The sequence below is a fragment of the Cuculus canorus genome, chromosome 23, assembly GCF_017976375.1.
Source record: "Cuculus canorus isolate bCucCan1 chromosome 23, bCucCan1.pri, whole genome shotgun sequence".
Classification (NCBI taxonomy): domain Eukaryota; kingdom Metazoa; phylum Chordata; class Aves; order Cuculiformes; family Cuculidae; genus Cuculus; species Cuculus canorus.
In genome coordinates, this window is record NC_071423.1 from 4,657,242 (window position 1) to 4,675,336 (window position 18,095).

The 18,095-nt window shown below is 49.6% G+C and overlaps 1 protein-coding gene across 10 annotated transcripts in view; it reads right to left on the reverse strand.

Moving 5' to 3' along the window:
• Positions 1 to 18,095, reverse strand: part of CADM1 (cell adhesion molecule 1) — a 174,947-nt gene that overhangs the window by 117,895 nt on the left and 38,957 nt on the right. Inside the window, exon 1 of one of the 10 annotated variants that reach the window (XM_054086832.1) lies at positions 9,309 to 9,379. The exons of the other annotated variants lie outside the window; for them this stretch is intronic. Coding sequence (XP_053942807.1) covers positions 9,309 to 9,354 — 46 coding nt within the window. The 5' untranslated portion in view covers positions 9,355 to 9,379. Of the gene's footprint in view, positions 1 to 9,308; positions 9,380 to 18,095 lie in introns of those variants that run through there. 10 annotated transcript variants of the gene reach the window in all.

An 18,095-nucleotide genomic window follows, 5' to 3' on the forward strand; every position in this document is an offset into this window, starting at 1 on the left:
TTTACCGACAATCCCTGGTTAATCCCAGCCCGCCTTGTGCCCGGAGCACTGGGATTACGCACAGCATCCTGCAGGAGAACGCAGAGCCCAGCTGCGGTCACGGTGCCCCGAGGCACAGCTGCTGCCCACCGCCCCACCAGCATCACGGTCCTTCATTTGGAGCTCACCCCTCTAGAGCTGAGGCCGCTACCATGGACCATTGCCGAGAATTTACTGTCTCCTGCTCTCCACCTGGAGCTCCTGAGCTCACAGGACATTTGAATGGTGACTTTTTCAGTGTTCTACCAGGACTGGAAAGCTTCGCCAAGTAAACGTCTTCTCATCATTCTTAACATCCCTGCAGACCCCTGGCCTAACACAGGATGCAGGACACGGGCCGGCATCCCAGAGATGATCCTTTACATGAAGGAACCCCTGATGTTAGTTAACACTCACTAGACTCTTCCTGGAAAAGTTGATTACGTCAGAATTTAAGGGACACGTGGTTTGTTAAGACAAACATTCAAAGTGAAGGCAGTGCTCGCTTTGTCTCTTCTCTTAAGGAAAAAGCCAACAAGGACTATGGAATCAGAATCATGGAATGAATAAGACTGGAAAACACCTCTAAGCTCATCCAATCCAACCAAGGGCACAACCTCATTGCATCTGCTAAACCGTGTCCTGAAGTGCTATTGCCACATGCTTTTTGAACCCCTCCAGGGATGGAGACTTCACCCAGGTCCTTTTCTGCTGGGCATCTTTCCCGGCCGCTCTTCCCCAAGCCCGGGGACTACACCAGGACAGCACGGCTGAGGTCAATCTGACTGCTGAAAGCACCTAAGCTCTTGCAGAGCACAAAGCCGTGAGCTTCAGGCAAAGCCAGGGAAGGCTGGAGCAGCTACGTGTCTCTCCTGTGAAAGGAAAGAAACCCATTTATCCCCATCCCTCTGAGCCGCAATTAAATCCGCGTTCCGTATCGTCAGTGCACTCCAAGGTCTTGCAAGGAGCCTGCGCCCCTGGGACATCCAAAGGCACCTCTTCACAAGGGTGAGCGATGTGATGCCGAGCGGCAAGGATCATTGCACTGGAAACCACCGGATAACATTTCCCAGGGGAAGGGAATATAAAGCAAGAAAGTGCTGTAAGAATGAAATGAAAGCATTCTCAGTTCTGGGAAGGAGGTAGACACCGTTCTCCTCCCTCATCTCCCTGAAAGCTCCCCTCGCTTCCACAGCACAGGGAAAAAAAAAATCTATGCGGTCGATGCCCATCTCCAATTTTCCACCTTCTCCCCAGTCAATGAAATAGTTAATTATAGTTTTTTCTACTGGTTTAATTCAGAGAGAAGAGTCAACCACTTCATTTAATAATTTAGCTGAAACATGTCCGCACGAGAACACGCTGATTTCTCATTCAGTTTTCAAATTGAATCAATTCAAAAGCTGCCAATAATACAGCAGCAAAATGCGACACCCCCCCCCGCAATTGACAGTAAACCAGAGTGAGTCCTTCTTTATAAATCGACTATTGTCTCAAAGCCTGTGCGAGAAATCAATGTACATCACTGCCTGAAAACTTTTACCCTGTCTGCGCGAGGCTGCAATAATTGAGCACAATTAGACACAGGAACCAGAGAATTCATCAAAACGAACAAAAATAAAGATGTTTTCCATTTAACTGGGCTTCTTTCTCAGGAGTTCGCAGCCTCCACCGCGGCCTCGCGTCCCACCACCACATTCATCGTCTTTATCAGCCAAAGGATTACAAAGGGGAAGCGGTGTGTGTTGGAATGCGGTGCCCCACGCAACACCGAGCCTTCGCGGCGCCCTTCGCGACGACGAGCCAACCACCGGCTCACGACTCCAAAATGCAGCTTCTCGAGTCTCAGAGCCGTGCGGACACACACCAGCAAGCAGCTGACATGGCCTTGCTTAAACCAAGACTGGCACCTCATGATTGATCGCTGCTGCCGGCCGTTCCCTCTATGTTTTCATCATAAGCGCTTTAGCAATCCAGTCCGCACACAAATCTGGATCAAGATTCGGTTCACAAAGCCTTTTTCACAGCCGTCCAACAGCCTTCCTGTTGTTGAGAAACAAACTGAGGCAGCGCAGCATCTCAGGTCAGATTTCTGGTACGCAATGAGTCCTAGCACCTCCAGCTCATCGCTGACCTCTCATCCACCCACCTTCGCCAGCCACCGGCGTGGTGTCCCCATGTCCCCAGCGCTCCATGGGAACAAGCCATAAGTTTCTTCCTGGGACATCTTCAGCAGGGACATTCCATCCCACCAGCAACTGCTTCACCTCTGTGCTTCCCAGACTTTGGAAAACACCCAAAATCAGCTCTTTGGATGTCCCTGAGAACCAACCTCACCCCACAGTGCGTCACCATCCCCTCACCAAGGCTAAATGCCTGCCATGAACGTGGAAGCGATCTCTCCATAGAACCCTCTCTGCTGATTTCCAACCAAATGCTCGGCCGCAAACCTCAGTGCTCGTCTACCTCTCTTCTCTAGGAATATTTTTCCCTACCACTCATTTTTCTAGAAGTCAAACAACACAGAACAAATGCAGCACATCTCCAGGCTCCTTCCAGCACTGCCAATTTAATTTTGCCCTGCCAGAGCTCCGTGCTTTTCCTGGAGCCAAAGAATCCACACGCTGACAAGACTCCTGAACTGCAAGAGGAGGCAGAGAAGGTAACATGAGGATCATTTCGGATGGGTGATGAACCCAGAGGTGCCAGGGAAGTGCTGCTATTCCCGTGGCTGTGCGCAGTCCATCGCGCCCTCATTCCACCTCCAGTGCCGCGGGTTTAGCAATCCAAGCACTGCGGATCTTAACTGAGCTCTGAAACCTTCTATTGTCACCCTGAATTCCACCACCTTTGGATTGTTCCCTCAAAAGGCAGTTAGTGCAGCATTTCAAAGGACAGTCGCATTTTTAGACACAAGCGGGAAGAGAGTCAAGTTAAAAGTAAAAAAAAAAACCCAAAAAAAATCATTGCTTCCTGATTTTTTTTCCATCTTCAATTGGAAAAGCGCAAGGGAAGGTTAAAACTGGGCAGAGCACAGAAAGGAAAGCACCTCAGTGTCTTACGTAGCTGCAGCCCATGTCCTCAGCCATCTCCCGGAGGTGGAAATCCGAAGGATGCTTACAGTTCCAAATCCTGAGCTTCCTCAACACCACACTGGGTTCCAACAGACACAGGGGAGGAGTGAAAGGACAAAAGGAGGAAAGACAAAGGGTACTTGCGATGCCAGCGCTCCTCTTGCCATAAATCTACTTCCTTTTATATTAAATGAACTCACTGATAACCAACGTGTTTCTCAATCTATCAGCCAAATATAGAACCACAGCAAACTCGGCCATAAATCCCCCAGGAGGCAGAGTTGGCTGGGAGGGGAGGCTGAGTTACGCAACAGCAGCAACCGGGATGCCCTACTTTCAAAGGATATTTTTTTCTGCTAACTTGGTCCTTCCCCCTCATCCGCAACGAAAAGATTGGCAAAGCGGACACGCACCCCCGCAACAATTGGGAAGAGTTTCCCCAGTGACAGGAACCCCCGTCGGCAGCTGCGGGATGGAGCTTCCACATCCCTCGCAGGATGAGTTTCCAGTACTCTCATTTCACCGAGCTGTCTTGTAAAGCCGCTGCAGGCTGTAGCCTAAAACAAACTTCGACAGCACACGTTGCAAACAGAACAAAGGAGGAGTAGAAAGAACCTGCAGACCCACTGCTGTTTTCTTTTGAAGTCACTGATTTCTTACGGCTATGAGTGAGACAAGATGCGCCGATAACAATGCTTTGCCTTACAGCCTCTTTTTTTCAGTGTCTCCAGAGGGAAAACTCTTGTTTGTTAAAACCCAACACATGTGAAAAGCCATAACAAAGCAAATAAAGCAGCGAAGGTTTAAGTCGCAGGCAGGACTCTACGGTTTATGGATCGCAGGAATCTGTACGTACTCATCTCTTCTGGCACCGCCAACTGCCAGAGGGAAGCGAGTCTCAAGCTCTTCAGAGGCGAGAGAACAGGGAAACTGCTCCTAAGAGGAGTACGCGCTGCAGCGTTCCCTGGGAGCCCCTCATTTTATTCCCAACAAAAAACGCACAGGATAAACGAGCAAGGGGATGCCGTTCCGGCGAGCACCATCCCAGCACACTGCAAGAAATGCCCTCCACAGGGGTTTTCACGCAGGAGAGTTTGCCGTGCCCACGCTGCAGGCTGGCCAGCTCAGAACCAGACTCCTGCCTGATCGGCTTTGGGTTCCCTATGTGCCACCACGAGAGCTGAGACAGAGAGCCACCGGCAACGTCCACCGGGTGTGCGCAGATCAGGCCTGCGGCTGCTTCCAACATGTAAGCCACACAGAGCATCACGGCATCGTTTGGGTTGAAAAAGACCTTTAAGTTCATCGAGTCCAACCGTAAACCCAACACTGTCAAGTCCACCACTAAACCATGTCCTTAAGTGCCACATCCAAACCTCTTTTAAATCCCCTCAGGGATGGTGACTCCACCACTCCCATGGGCAGCCTCCGCCAGGGCTTGACAACCTTTTCCATGAAGTAATTTTTCCTACTATACAATCTAAACCCCCTCTGGCGTAACTTGAAGCTGTTTCCTCTTGTTCTCAAGTGCCACATCTCCACATTTTTTGAACCCCTGCAGGGATGGAGACTCCACCACCATCCTGGCCAACCTCTGCCAGGGCTTCACTGCTCTGTCAGTAAAGATATCTCTCCTAATATCGAACCTAAACCTCCCCTTGCACAACTTGTGGCTGTTTCCTCTCATCACTCATCACTTGGGAGAAGAGCCCAGCACCCACCTCACCACAATCTCCTTTCTGGAGAGAGTGATGAGGTCTCCCCTTCCCCAGGTCCCTCACAAACATGAGTGCACTGCTGCGGCCACTCGGACCCATTGAAGCTCAAAGCTGCACGACGATATTATTAGTGCTACAAGGGATTGTACTAAAAATACACGAAACATGCCGACAATCACGCTTTTTCTACACGGCTTCACTGCTTTAAGCACCTGTGAACGGAGATAACGTCTGAGCAGCAGTCACCTCCGTATGCTTCTCTATTTTTATCATCTTGGCTTGCTACGGGCTTGATATTTAGGAAACGGCCAAGCTCAAAGGCAGTGTAATACAAGCACTCGCTCCAAGTTCAACTCCTACAGATCAATGGCACCTCAGTCCTTCTCTGCCTTCCACGCAGGCTTGAGGAGGCTCCAGCACACACTGCCAGCGTGACCTTCCCTTTGGAGGTCTGTCCGCAAGACTGCAGCCATCCCTCTTTGACAGATACCAAACTCCCAGCGTCGTGTCCTGACTGACAGCTCTGAAAAGGATCAGGAGAACATCCATCAAACTCCTAAGACCGTTCTGTGCTCCCACCATCAAGGGATGCTTCAAGCAAGTGGCGGCGAAAGGCAAAGTGGCTGGATGCCAGAGAAGAGCATTTGGAAGATGCTTCTCAACCATCTGAAACCCTACAGCGAGCAGTTTACCAAACCTAACCAAACCAAACCAAACCTCAAACATCATGTTTCTCTTCTCTAGAGGAGACACAGGTCTGTCCTGAAAACAAGCAGTGTTGACGCAGCTCGCATCCTACCTTAGAGCAGAGCAGCTCTCACCTGCTCCAAGTCAAGAAGAACACTTACGTGGGAAATTCCTGTCTTTGGAAAGTTTATTGTATGCGTCTGGTCAGCACAAAGAAGCAAAAAATGTCACAAATTGCAGCACCTGGTGATCATCATCCTAAGTATGCAAGAATGGGCTGATATCTGCATGACAGATAATTAAACCTCTTTACTACCTCTCCTTATTAATTGTTTCTTAATCCTCCTTACTAATTTATCTGTAGCTTTCATTAATGAAAGGCTGATTCCTGAAATGCATAAAAAAGCATCATCTTGAGATCTGTTATCCCAGATCACCATCAATTTGCTTTCTACAGAGTAGCACCGCTGTGGCAAAACCGCAGTTGCTGCTTTGTCCTCACTCACATACAACACATGAGAGGGGAGAGTCCAGAAGCTGAGACCACCAACATCTGACACCAGGCAACCATTCAGCCCTCAGTCCTGCTACCCAAACCCCAAGGTGATCTGCTCCCCCTCTGGCTGCACTGCTGCCACCTCGGACGCCGACACTGGGGGGAACCACGTGGGATAAATAAAGTTAGAGCTTAGAATCATGGAATGGTTTGGGTTGGAAGGGACCTCAAAGCCCACCCAGTCCCATTCCCTGCCATGGGCAGGGACACCTCCCGCTGGATCAGGGGCTCCAAGCCCCATCCAACCTGGCCTGGAACCCCTCCAGGGATGGGGCAGCCACCACTGCTCTGGGCACCCTGGGCCAGGGCCTCCCCACCCTCACAGCAAAACATTTCTCCCTAAAATGTCATCTCAATCTCCCCTCTTTCAGCTCAAAACCATGCCTCCTTGTCCTCTCCCTGCCCTCCCTGATCCATAGCCTCTCCCCAGCTTTCCTGGAGCCCCTTTCAGCACTGGAAGCTGCTCTAAGGTCTCCCTGGAGCTTCTCTTCTCCAAGCTGAACAACCCCAGCTCTCCCAGCCTGGCCTCATACGCAGGGGCTCCAGCCCTCGGATCACTGAACGTGGCTTCGCAGTCAAGTTCCTGCACACCGAGGCCAGAAGAACAAGTGTGGTCGCACACATCCTCGTGCCCGCCACCGGATAAACACCCTACAGCCCCGTTCCATTTTCCGCTGCTTCATTACATCCACAAAAGCTCAGAGTTGTTTTCCTTCGTTTGATAATCATTCCAGCCCACGTTCCCCCCCTTTGCCATCCCGTGGTGAGGTCAGGATACGTTGGTGACAACGTTTCCCCGGCAACAGACTGACGACACAAACACGAGATGAGGATTTCTCCGCAGAGCAGGAGGGAGCAGGGGATGGGCTGCGAGGGAGCCGGCTGCTCCTCAAACACGGCTCTTCAGTAATAGCTGTGGGAATAGAGAACATTACTGGCAAAGTAAATTGCTTTTTGTAAAATTGTTCTCCCTTTTTTTGAAGTTTGCCCCCATGTGAAAGTCTCCAAGTCAGAACCTCAACATTATTTTAATGTACTATTCTGTGTTTAATAATCTCCTGCTTCAGACACCAGTCTGTTGCCATGGGAATGACAGCCGCACAAATACAGGATTATGGCTATCAAGCAGAAGGAGAAGAGAAATTATGAATAAGCCAGTTACGTTCAATAATTAGCAGCTCCAAAAAAAAAAAATGAAAATCATGAATTTAGATTGATGCATTTATCTCAGTGTTTGAATACAAGGAAGAGGGTGTTACTGCTCAGAAATGGGATTCTAAGACATCACACGAGGAGTTTTGACTAAATGGGTCCTACTTGGAATGGTAATTTATCTTGCTCCCGCTCCCATTTTTCCCTTCTTCTCCTTAACAGCCCTCTCCACACGCCTGGCTTCGCCTGCTGAAGCTCACCGTCTCCGTTTCTCCGGACTCTCGCAGCTGAATGAGGCATCCCAGGCATGAGCACTGCTCGGTTCCCGAGCTCAAGAAGGCACTACTGATGTAAGAAACGTTTCCTGAAGGTTCGGACCAGTCTGCCCAGCTGAGAGCACGAACCGCAGCTCACTGCAGTCAATCGTGGAATCGCAGAGGCTGGAAAATCCCTCTCGGCTCATCCAGTCCAACCGTCAGCCCAACCCCACCACACCTGCTAAACCATGTCCCCAAGTGCCACATCTCCATGGTTTTTGAACCCCTGCATGGATGGAGACTCCACCACTGCCCTGGGCAGCCTCTGCCAGTAAAGAAATCTCTCTTAATATCGAATCTAAACCTCACCTTGTGCAACGTGGGGCTGTTTCCTCTCATCCCATCACTTGGGAGAAAAGCCCAGCGCCCACCTCGCTACAACCTCCTTTCTGGGAGTTGAGGAGAGCGATGAGGTTTCCCCTCAGCCTCCTCTCCTCCAGTCTGAACAGCCCCAGGTCCCTCAGCCGCTCTCCCGCTCCGTGTTCCTTCTCCCAACTAAAGCTTTTAATATTTTAAACGAATGGAAAAAGCTTTCTGAGTTAATCAGAATTACAGTGCCTTTAAGAACTGACCTCAAATGACTCCGGACACCAAATCCTGTGCTATTTAACTGGATTCTTAGATAAAAAAGATACTGAGAGGACCAGACCCCCACCCCAGGTGCTCGCATTTCCCTGTAAGATGCCCAGGTGCACTCAGAGGAGGATGTTCACCTCCGCATCCAGAGGGCTGATCGCAATTGCAGCTCCATTACAACGCAGCACCCGCCCCAACTCCGGCCAAAGCCGGAGAACGTGTCAGCCGGGACACTCACTGAGCTTAAATGTTTTCCTTTATCGTGGAGAGTCTTTAATTAAAGGAGTCGGGTACTGCTGAGTAGAGTTTCAAAACAAGTTCCTTAACATAGATGCAGCCTGGACAGCAGAAACGCAACTGCTCTGCTATCCTGTTCCACTCCCGTCGGGAGGCTCTCACGCCAACTCTCAACCCCAAACGCTCATGGGAGCCCCTTCCTTTCCTCCGGCTCCCCTGGGGAAGGGCAGGCTTTGTATCCGCACCGCAAAAAGTTGTGTTCTTCAAGCATGGAAATGATCCGTCGTTTGCCAGCCTGCGTTCTTTATCCACTTGAGATCTCTTCCTCTTTGCATATCTGTTGCTATTAAAATTCCCCTTCCAGCATATAATTCCCTCTGCTGGCTTTTCTTGCTTATTAGATAAGACAAAAAGTATTCGGAGAATCTGATCAGAGAGATCTTACTTTCTCCAGGCGCTCCTCGGAATTTAATTCTAGATTAAGCATTATTTAAAAACAAAAAAAAAACAACAAACCCTTCCTACCCCTCCCCTCCTGCTCCCTTTCCTCACGGAACCAGAGAGCATTCCCGAGCCAAGGAAACAGGCTGTACTTTATAATCACTCTTTGAAGAGAAATGCCCCCTAAATACACCACGGAAAATCAGAAACAAAAGTCACAGCGTGAAAAAGGATGGGTTTGCACACGAGGGATGGGAGAGGAAACGCTGGGGAGAATTCTCCAAATGGGAGAATCCCAGGAAAACTCGGAAAGCCACCGAAGGATCGTGTTCAGAGGGATTTTGAAACTGCAGCAGGCTCTCCTGAGGCTGTCGGGACTTTGTGGGGAACAGGGAAGGCTGCTGCCATGCTCCCAGGACACGGAAAAGCCAGTGCCCAGCAGCTCGTTGTCTTGGAGTGCCTGAGACCACCGACCCCCCTTTATCCTTAGGGTCAGCACGCAGCTCGCATGCTCCATCCTTTTCACACTTACTACGGAAGCATCTCCCAGCTGACAGGGGGCTTACGCTTTCCAGCATCCGCGCTCCCGGCTCCCCACTGCAAACGATGTGTCTGAACGCATTCACTTACCTAAAGAGAACAGAGAAAACACCAAATTAGTACAAACGTAGCAACTTTGATACTAAAACCCTGGACAGAGGGAAGTTTCATTCCATGCAATACTAAAACGCAGCGAACACAACCCCTCAGGTTTGAGAGACCTCAGGGAGGAGAAGCACCAAACCTCACGCGCTCCATCACTCAGTGCGATCATCACTGTGCCTCGGGACAAATCCTGCCCACGGGGCTCGGAGCAGAGCCGGATGCCCCTCCTAAGAGGAACCATCCAGGAGCTCCTCCGCAGTACAACAGGGCAACGTTAACAAGAGATGGACACAGCGACGGTCCAGGAGACGACCGCTCCCTTGCAGAGGTGTCAACAGCCCTTTTTCTGCTTCTCCAGTTCCACGAACTCAGAAGCAGACAACAAACCCATTAAAGCCTTGACCAAGCTTTTGCAGCCAAGTTTAAGCCCCTGAAGAAGAGGGGAGGTTAATAAATACTGAACCAACCTTTGAGGCCTTTTTATTTATACCTACATACATATTAGCACAGAGATTTGACGAATAATGCTTCTCAAATCACTCCTACGATGTGAAAACTCTGGAGTATTAACTTCTCTGTGCCTGAAGGAAATGGGTCAATTTTAATTCTTCAAACAATTCTTACCGGCACAATAACTCATTCTTCAAGCTACAGATAGCAAGTTGTGTTTTTGCATTTGGAATCCCAGTACGATTCAGGCTCTGGGATGCTGTTGAGCAGGAAGGCAGCAAGGAGAGGCTGCGCTCCATCCGCAGCAAGGAGCCACCAGAGGAAGCCCCCGCTGCCTTATCAGCCAACAGAAAAAAACCACTCAAAACCAAAAATAAAGGAATTACAGTTATGGGAACACTTGAACAAGGATATCATGAGAAGCAAAGGCATTTAAATGCGTTGCTTTGCCAGCACATCCCTCCACTCCTCACAGTCACCTCCAAGAGACGCTTCCATCATTGTGACATTGAAACCCTTCTCCCAGCACAGGGAGTCTGACAAACCCTCTGGAACGCTCCCAGGGCAAGACTCCGATATCCTAAATATTGGAAAACATCTCAATACCACATCCATTAGAAAAGCTCAGTTGACCTTTAGCCAAGAGGACCATTTTGGCCAGACCCTCGAGATCAGCGCTTCTCCTTCTCGACTTCTCTTTGGGGTTGGCTTTTTTTGTATTCTTTCTGCAGCACCAACTGAAAATGCCTCAAAACGCGTCACGCGGAGGAAGAATCCCCACTGCTTAAACGTTACAAGCCATGCGCACAAAGAGATTAACAGAAATTAAAGCAGATACAATAAGCTGCCTGGAAAAAAACTTTCCTTAAATATAACACTTCAAAGGCTGTGTGTGCCTCAGTGGGCAGAGGAGGCATGCAAGTAGGATGGTTGAAAATCACCCGCCGGGGTAGCAAACCAAGGGTAACTAGAGCTGAGGATGCGGCGCTCACTGAGGGCAAATCGGATGTAAGAAAGGGCATCCAGTACAAACCGAATCAGGTGGAGGATGTTTTCACTCCTGTAGCAACAAAAAGGGTGAATATGTAGCTATGCGTTGAGTTCGGGACACGGAAGCAGAGGGTACAACGTGGTAATGCTTTTGGGGAGATCACCGCCGGCACGCTGCTTCCTCCCACTTTGTTATAATGCAGAAATCGTGGAGGTCGGCTCCTGCTCTGCCTCTCTGGGGAACATCTCCTCAATGGCTCAGCTGGTTCTTCCAGCTCGCCCTTACACAACCTCACACCAGGCAGTGCCAGGACCCTACAGGCGCGTTCCTATGACCTCCAATTCTCTTTGGATACCATCGGCATTAGCACATGGCCTCCCACACAGACAGCAGATTATTGTAACTCTGCTGGATCCACATCATTCTTCCATTCCTCCTTAAGTCTATGGAAAACCCAAGCCACGGCGGTTCCCGGGTCCCTCCTTGGTACACTTCCAGCAGAAGAAGCATCCTCCCCATGGCAGCCCTCTTTGCGATGTACCCTCACTGCGTTCCTGTTGCCTGGCCTGCACTTCAACGGCAAGGAGCTGACGTACGACCATCCTCACAGCATCAGAGGAAGAACACATGGAAAGGCAAACAGCTTTCCTCTCCAGATATCCACGACCAACCGACCCCGAGCCATCCTTGGAGCCAGGTGAAACCAACACATCCTGAAGACGTGGTTGAAGAGTTTGCCCCAAGCCATTAAAGGTCCTTAAACGGCAGCAGACGGCTCAGTTAGAGCCCTCCTGGACCCCCAAGTCCCTCAGCACGAAGCTTTTCCTCTCATGAAGCTTCTCCTCGCATCCCTGCTCCTCCACACAAAGGCAAGCGCTGCACGGGAAGGCTGGAAACTCCGTGCATCCCAAACCTTGTCCACCCACAGCACCGGGAACCAAAACCTCGCCGTCAGCGCGGCACCCACGCTGTTCCAACACATCCTTCAAGCCGTAATTACAAGTAGTAATTACATATTTAATTGTTGCACATTAATATCACCTCAGCCTGTAATTACAGCTTATTCACGTAAACCTAATCAAGGAAAACCAGCATATTTGCATAAAAGTTGTAATGAAAAGTATAACAATTTCCCTAACAAGATGTGGATGGGAATGCATATCTGTGACAAACACTTTGTGTCAAGAAGAATAGAGAACGATTTTCTCTCCTGAAGATTATTTCAGGCCCATTTAACACAATCTGTACCACTCGCTGATGTGTGGTGTCGTACCCACACCGCGTCCTGTCTGGATAATGGTCCTGGCTTTAAATACTATTTCATTACTACATTTACTTAGAGAATGTTTGGAGACGGGTACATGGTTAAACTTAATAAAAACTGGGATTTGTGGAGTATCAGGCACCCTCAGCACCCGTTTTCCTCCTCACTGTTCGAACACCGCAGCGGCTCCATCGCAGCCGCGTCACCGCCGTTTACATTCCAGCTTAATTTTCCCCCATAAAACAAGCAATTAAGAATAAGTACAACTGCTTCGGAGCTCCCGAGGCCAAAGATAAAAATAAATTGCCTTTTTATAAATTCGCTTTTTTTTTTTTTCTTTTTTGCAACGGTAAAACAAAAAGCAATGCTAATTATCAATAATTTGTCACCTCTAATTTAAGCAGACACGCTGCTGGGCACGCACATCTGGATCCTCCCCAGCCCCAAGCCAGGCACGCGCGTAGGAAGGCACAGTCAAAGCAAACTGTGGCACAAGGGCTAAACTTTGATCGGCTCCGAGATATGGATAACACCTATTGCATCCTTAGATTCACGTTACGTGTGATGGCTTTGTAGGAAGTTTAAGGTCCTGGAGTTAATTAAAGCCCTTCATTAGAATTTTTTGTGGGAGAAAGTGATGCTCCAAGAGTGATGTCAGGAGGGCAGAACCCCGCTGTGGGGTTAGGAGGGACCAGAGGCTGCTCTACCAATGCTCTCTGCAGTTGTTCAAGCTGCCCAGGCACCCGTGTTTCTCCAGGCAGTGTCGTGGCAATCATTTAGATCTGTTCAGGCAAGGAAATCCAAAAACAAATGCTCTCTGGAGGATGAAGAACACACACGCAGGCTGCCCAGCTCTGCAAAGCTGTGGACACTACATCTCCCTGGTGCTCCTGCTCCCACCAGCACAAGCTCAACACTTCACGCTCGCCGTGGCCACGGACCTTTGCTCACGGCGGTGGAAGACACCACAGAAGGGTTCACACATCCATTTCTTAATTTTCCTTCGCCCTCCCAGCTGCAGGTAAACAAACAGCAGAAAGGAAGGGTGAAAGCAGTAAAATAAGGCTGGAAGCTGAGCCTTATTTCCTTGGTAGTTAAAGCGAGACCTCCTCTTTGGCAGCACTGCCCGTGATTTACAGGTGAGTCCTTCCCCCAGAGGCAGTCAGACGGCCCTCGGATTGAAAAGGCTGATTATATATTATTCCATACGGAAAGCATCTTCAATTTCTCACTTCTTAAATGTTATTTTCTACGCAATTACAACCTCTGCACATCTCCTCTCATCTTACCCAGTCATTATCGAGCGTGGCTACTTAGAGAACCGAATTATGACAGGAAACAAAGAATTCCTGAGGAGCACAGGTAAGAGATGGGAGAATGAGTTTGCTTTTTTCATATTCAGGTATGCGATTTTGAAATCTATATTATAAAGGCAACACCCAGAGAACTTCAGTGCCTCCAAGTGCTTCTGGAACCAAGAGGAAATGTGCCTGATTCTCCAACACGATTTCTATGAGCTCAACAGGCTTCACTTGTCTCCTTGACAACACGCAGTACAACTTCGTTACCCGGTTCCTTGGCAATTAAGAATTTCATTCTGAGCAAGAGGTCAAGACAAGGGAGGAGTTCGCGGCTGCCTACAAACCTTGGCCAGGCTGCCCTTCCAGCTTTCCACCCGCAGCGTTTGCTGCCGAACCAGCGCTGCCGTGTTTGGCCACGACGATGAGGAATGGCACGGCTGAATTTCAGTCGAGCTGTAGGAGGACATCTCTTGCAGTGGGGTTCGGTTTAATGTTATCTACTGCTCCACCTGCCACACTGTTTAATCACTGAAGCTCCGTCATCTTCCGAGAACCAAAGCAAACAATTAGCATGCAACCCTTCCACGGAACGACAGAGCTTGGAAGCGCTCTCCGTTATTGAAAAGCTGTAAGTACTCGCAGAGAAAGAAAATATCCTTCCCCAAGTCTGCCTCTTTGGTCAACCCCCTGCCCATGTCCTCATTAATCCCCCAGGAACAAAGAAGTATGAAACAATACGAAGCATTCCCCCTTTCCCTAGCAAATAATTAAGCCTTGCTACAGAACCAGCTGTGAATATGGAACGAACATCACACAGCAACAACATGAAGCAGCACGATCTGAGGAAGAAATGTTTTGCTGTGAGGGTGGGGAGGCCCTGGCCCAGGTTGCCCAGAGCAGTGGTGGCTGCCCCATCCCTGGAGGGGTTCCAGGCCAGGTTGGATGGGGCTTGGAGCCCCTGATCCAGTGGGAGGTGTCCCTGCCCATGGCAGGGGGTGGAACTGGATGGGCTTTGAGGTCCCTTCCAAGACAAACCATTCCATGATCCTATGATGTCAATGTAAAGAGTCCAAATCCAGTGATAGTCATAATCAGACAATGGGGGTGATCTGAAGGGATGTTGGCCATGGCAACGCCAGTAGGATTTGCCCCTTTTGTTGTACCAACACGCAGTTCCTAGAGAAGGGTAAAGCATGACCCGGAGTAGGATGGATCCCTAAAAGCAGGACTGGTTGTGGTGACCCAGTGCTCCCACCCAGCCCTCTGCTCCGAATGGCAACCACCCCTTCGGCTTTTGCCAATCGAGCACTTCACACCAGCCCCACTCATCCCGTGTGTTTGTATTTTGCCCGTTACCTATTACGAAGCCATGCATATAATCTCGCCATTAGTTCATCAAGGGAGAATTTAAACATGACATCCTAGTAATTAAACTACAGGAGAACCTGGCTAATTCACATCAATGATTAAGAGCCACTGCAGACTCGCAGATTTTACAAGCGAGTGAACATGCAGTAAAAACCTCGCTCATTTATTTTGACAAGTGTCACTTCACATTAAAGGTAGCTCCACCACCAACTCCAGCCTGCCGGCACAACTCCCTTCCCAACCTGGCACCGCATTAAGCCCCAGACTCAGCAGAATACTCCGCCACGTGCTCAACTTGAACTGGGAGAGCCTGGGAAACAGGGCAGGAACACATGAGGATAAGACCTCCATCACCAAAGGGAGCTGCAAGTTAGCACACACCTAAACCTCACCTTGTTCCCCATCCAAGTACCCTGCATGGGCATCCTATGGATAACACGCTGCTCCTGGGTCTGGGAGAAGGTGTCTCAGAGCATCCGTGACCGAGCAAGCTTCCTCTCGCTGTGCTTGGAGGAGAGGTGTGAATGTCAGCATCCTTCCCGAGCGCAGCTGATGCAAATGCAAGGCCTGGATCGCCCGGCATTTCGCTCCAACTCCACCTGGGAAACATGTTTTGCACTTCAGATGCTCGCTAATTGCAATGGCTGCTGCAAAGAAAGAGATAATTGATCCAATCTGTTTTGTTTACAGCTTCCTACCAGAAAGAGGGCCGTGTTTCTGCGGAGCAGAATCAATTTCAAAACATTTAATTTTTCAGACGACACCTCCCTGCTGCTCTTTTTTGCCCTGTCCATTTGCCTTATCAGGGTCAAAACCAGACTCGACACCACCAAAAGTGCTTTGGTGTATGTTCTCATTTCCCAGGGAACAGCCTCAAGACCAAAACATGAGAACTTCAGGGATGCGGCACAATCATTCTTGACTTAGGAGATAAGAGTTTTGCTGTTCTTCATGTTACATTTCTTAGACGCGAGGTATCTAAATCACAGAATGGTTTGGGTTGGAAGGGACTTCAAAGCCCATCCAGTTCCAACCCCCTGCCATGGGCAGGGACACCTCCCACTGGATCAGGGACATCAAGTTCCATCCAACCTGGCTGTTCCCCTCATCCTCTCCCTGCCCTCCCTGATCCAGAGCCCCTCTCCAGGTTTCCTGGAGCCCCTTTCAGCACTGGAAGCTGCTCTAAGGTCTCCCGGGAGCCTTCTCTTCTCCAGGCTGAACAACCCCAACTCTCCCATCCTGTATCGTGCGAACCCTCGGATCATCTGACACAATTAACCTTGATAAGCAATGCCGCTTGCTGTTGTCAGAACGATGTCAGAGCATATTTGACTACCTGTCCGTAGACGATGCCAGAGTCGCAGCCAGGAATGGTCGTCAAAGTCACCTTCAACGTGCAGAAACGCCAGCTTTGCAGCCCACGGAAGGTTTGCAAGGTCACCTCCGAGAGGCACCAGGGCCGCGTGGGCTCTCAGTTATCTGACATTTAGAAATAACGGCCAGTGATTCACTTTTGTTTTATTATTTATATACTCGCCTAAAAGCCTCCAGCGCTCTTCCCCCACCCATGGAAGTTCCCTTCATTGGGATTCTGGGGACGATTTCTGCGCGCGTGTGTAGGAAGTGCTAATCTAACTAGTTCAATCATTTCTGACTCAGCCGCAGTCTGCTACGGTGCCGCGTGTCAGGATGCTCCTACTCAGTCAAAACAACGAAGGAACCAGTAGCCAAGAAACTCGTCCATCACGATGACAGCAGATGGGGGGCACAGACAGATTATTAAAGCTGACAGGGAAACATTTTCAGCAAGGCCCACACCCTCTATTTAAGTTTGTATTTTAGGGAAGGTTTCCCAGTTCCGAAAAGCAGATCTGCTGCCCCGTTGCACCCGGGGGTGCACTTCCACATCGGGATTGTCCACGCTGGTTGGGGAGAGCAAACGAAGCAGTGGCCGTGCCTCCATCCACGCGAGCCCTCGCGCACTAAACCTCCTCTCCAGATTCAAAAAGCCAATTCGGTTTCCATTGAAAAAACTCATTCCCTGCTCCTGCCTGAACAAATTGTACAGCTTTCCATCAAGCACTTTCATACCGACGCACTCGACAACTTCAGAGATCGTTTAAAAAGAAATATGTTACAGGAGCCCTGCCAACCACAAAAAGGTCTTGTGACTCAAAAAGATCAAACCTGATAGAAAAAAAAAAATACTTAAACATTTTTACACAAACCATTTGAAGTCAAAAGTTCAAAAATGAGTATTTTCACATGCCTGCTCATAGGCAGATGCCCCGAGGTTATTTCCTCAGCCTCTTCGTCTACAGCGATCCTATGGTAACACTTTGCCTTCCTTGCGGCACGCATCCAGGCAATTAACTTTAAAACTTTGCTACGGGCACTGGGCGCTTTGAAAACAAGCAAAAATGTTTGCAGAAGCAGGAATGACTAAGCTGCACGGTCCGACACAAAAAAAAAACCAAGACGATGCCTGCAACTCTTCTTATTTAGGAAATTAAGGAAATCAACTCCAATCCCCTCCACAACAGCTCCCTTCAGAGCTGACCCAGGGCTGCACATGCTGCTGCCAGCATCCAAAGGAATTCCACAGGGCATTTCCTGCAAGGCTGTGGAGCATCTCCATTGTTTTGGCTTTCGCGTCTTCTACCAACAAATGAGCTCCTTTGAGCACTGACTGGATCTCTGGGATCTCTTCCCCAACAGCCTCAGTCAACAGCTGAAAAGGTTCCACCAGGGCTATCTTCGGTTTCACAAGAAATCGGCTGTTCACTCCCTGTTCACTCTCACACAGCGACCAAGTTGTAAGGAAACGTCTCTATTAGGACATGTGTCCACTCGCACCGAGTGCGGTGATGGAGCTGAGCCTGGTCTCGCTGTGACAGGTCAGAATGTGTTCTACAACCACCTCTCCGTGTCTCCCCTCCCGCTCGTGGTTCCGCAGCTATAGGGTGAATCTCGGATTTTTGTGTTGGACCTCACAGGTAAGGAGAAGACAAGTTCACAAACACGCTCCAAGGTCAATATGCCACCTATCCTCCCAATTACACCTCCCAACTCCTCGACGAGCCCAGCGCACGCTCTAGCCAACAACCCACCCTGGGCAGCACGTTATCTTCTCTACGACACACACAACTTCTTATTCGGTCTGGTTTTATGAATGCAACACCTCAGATGCACATGAATATGCATGACCTCACGCTATAACTTCGGAAGCGCCTCAGATGAGGTGCAGAGGTTGCAGGAAAGGCCACGGCACCGTGCTAAGGAAACCTGCCTGTTATCCTG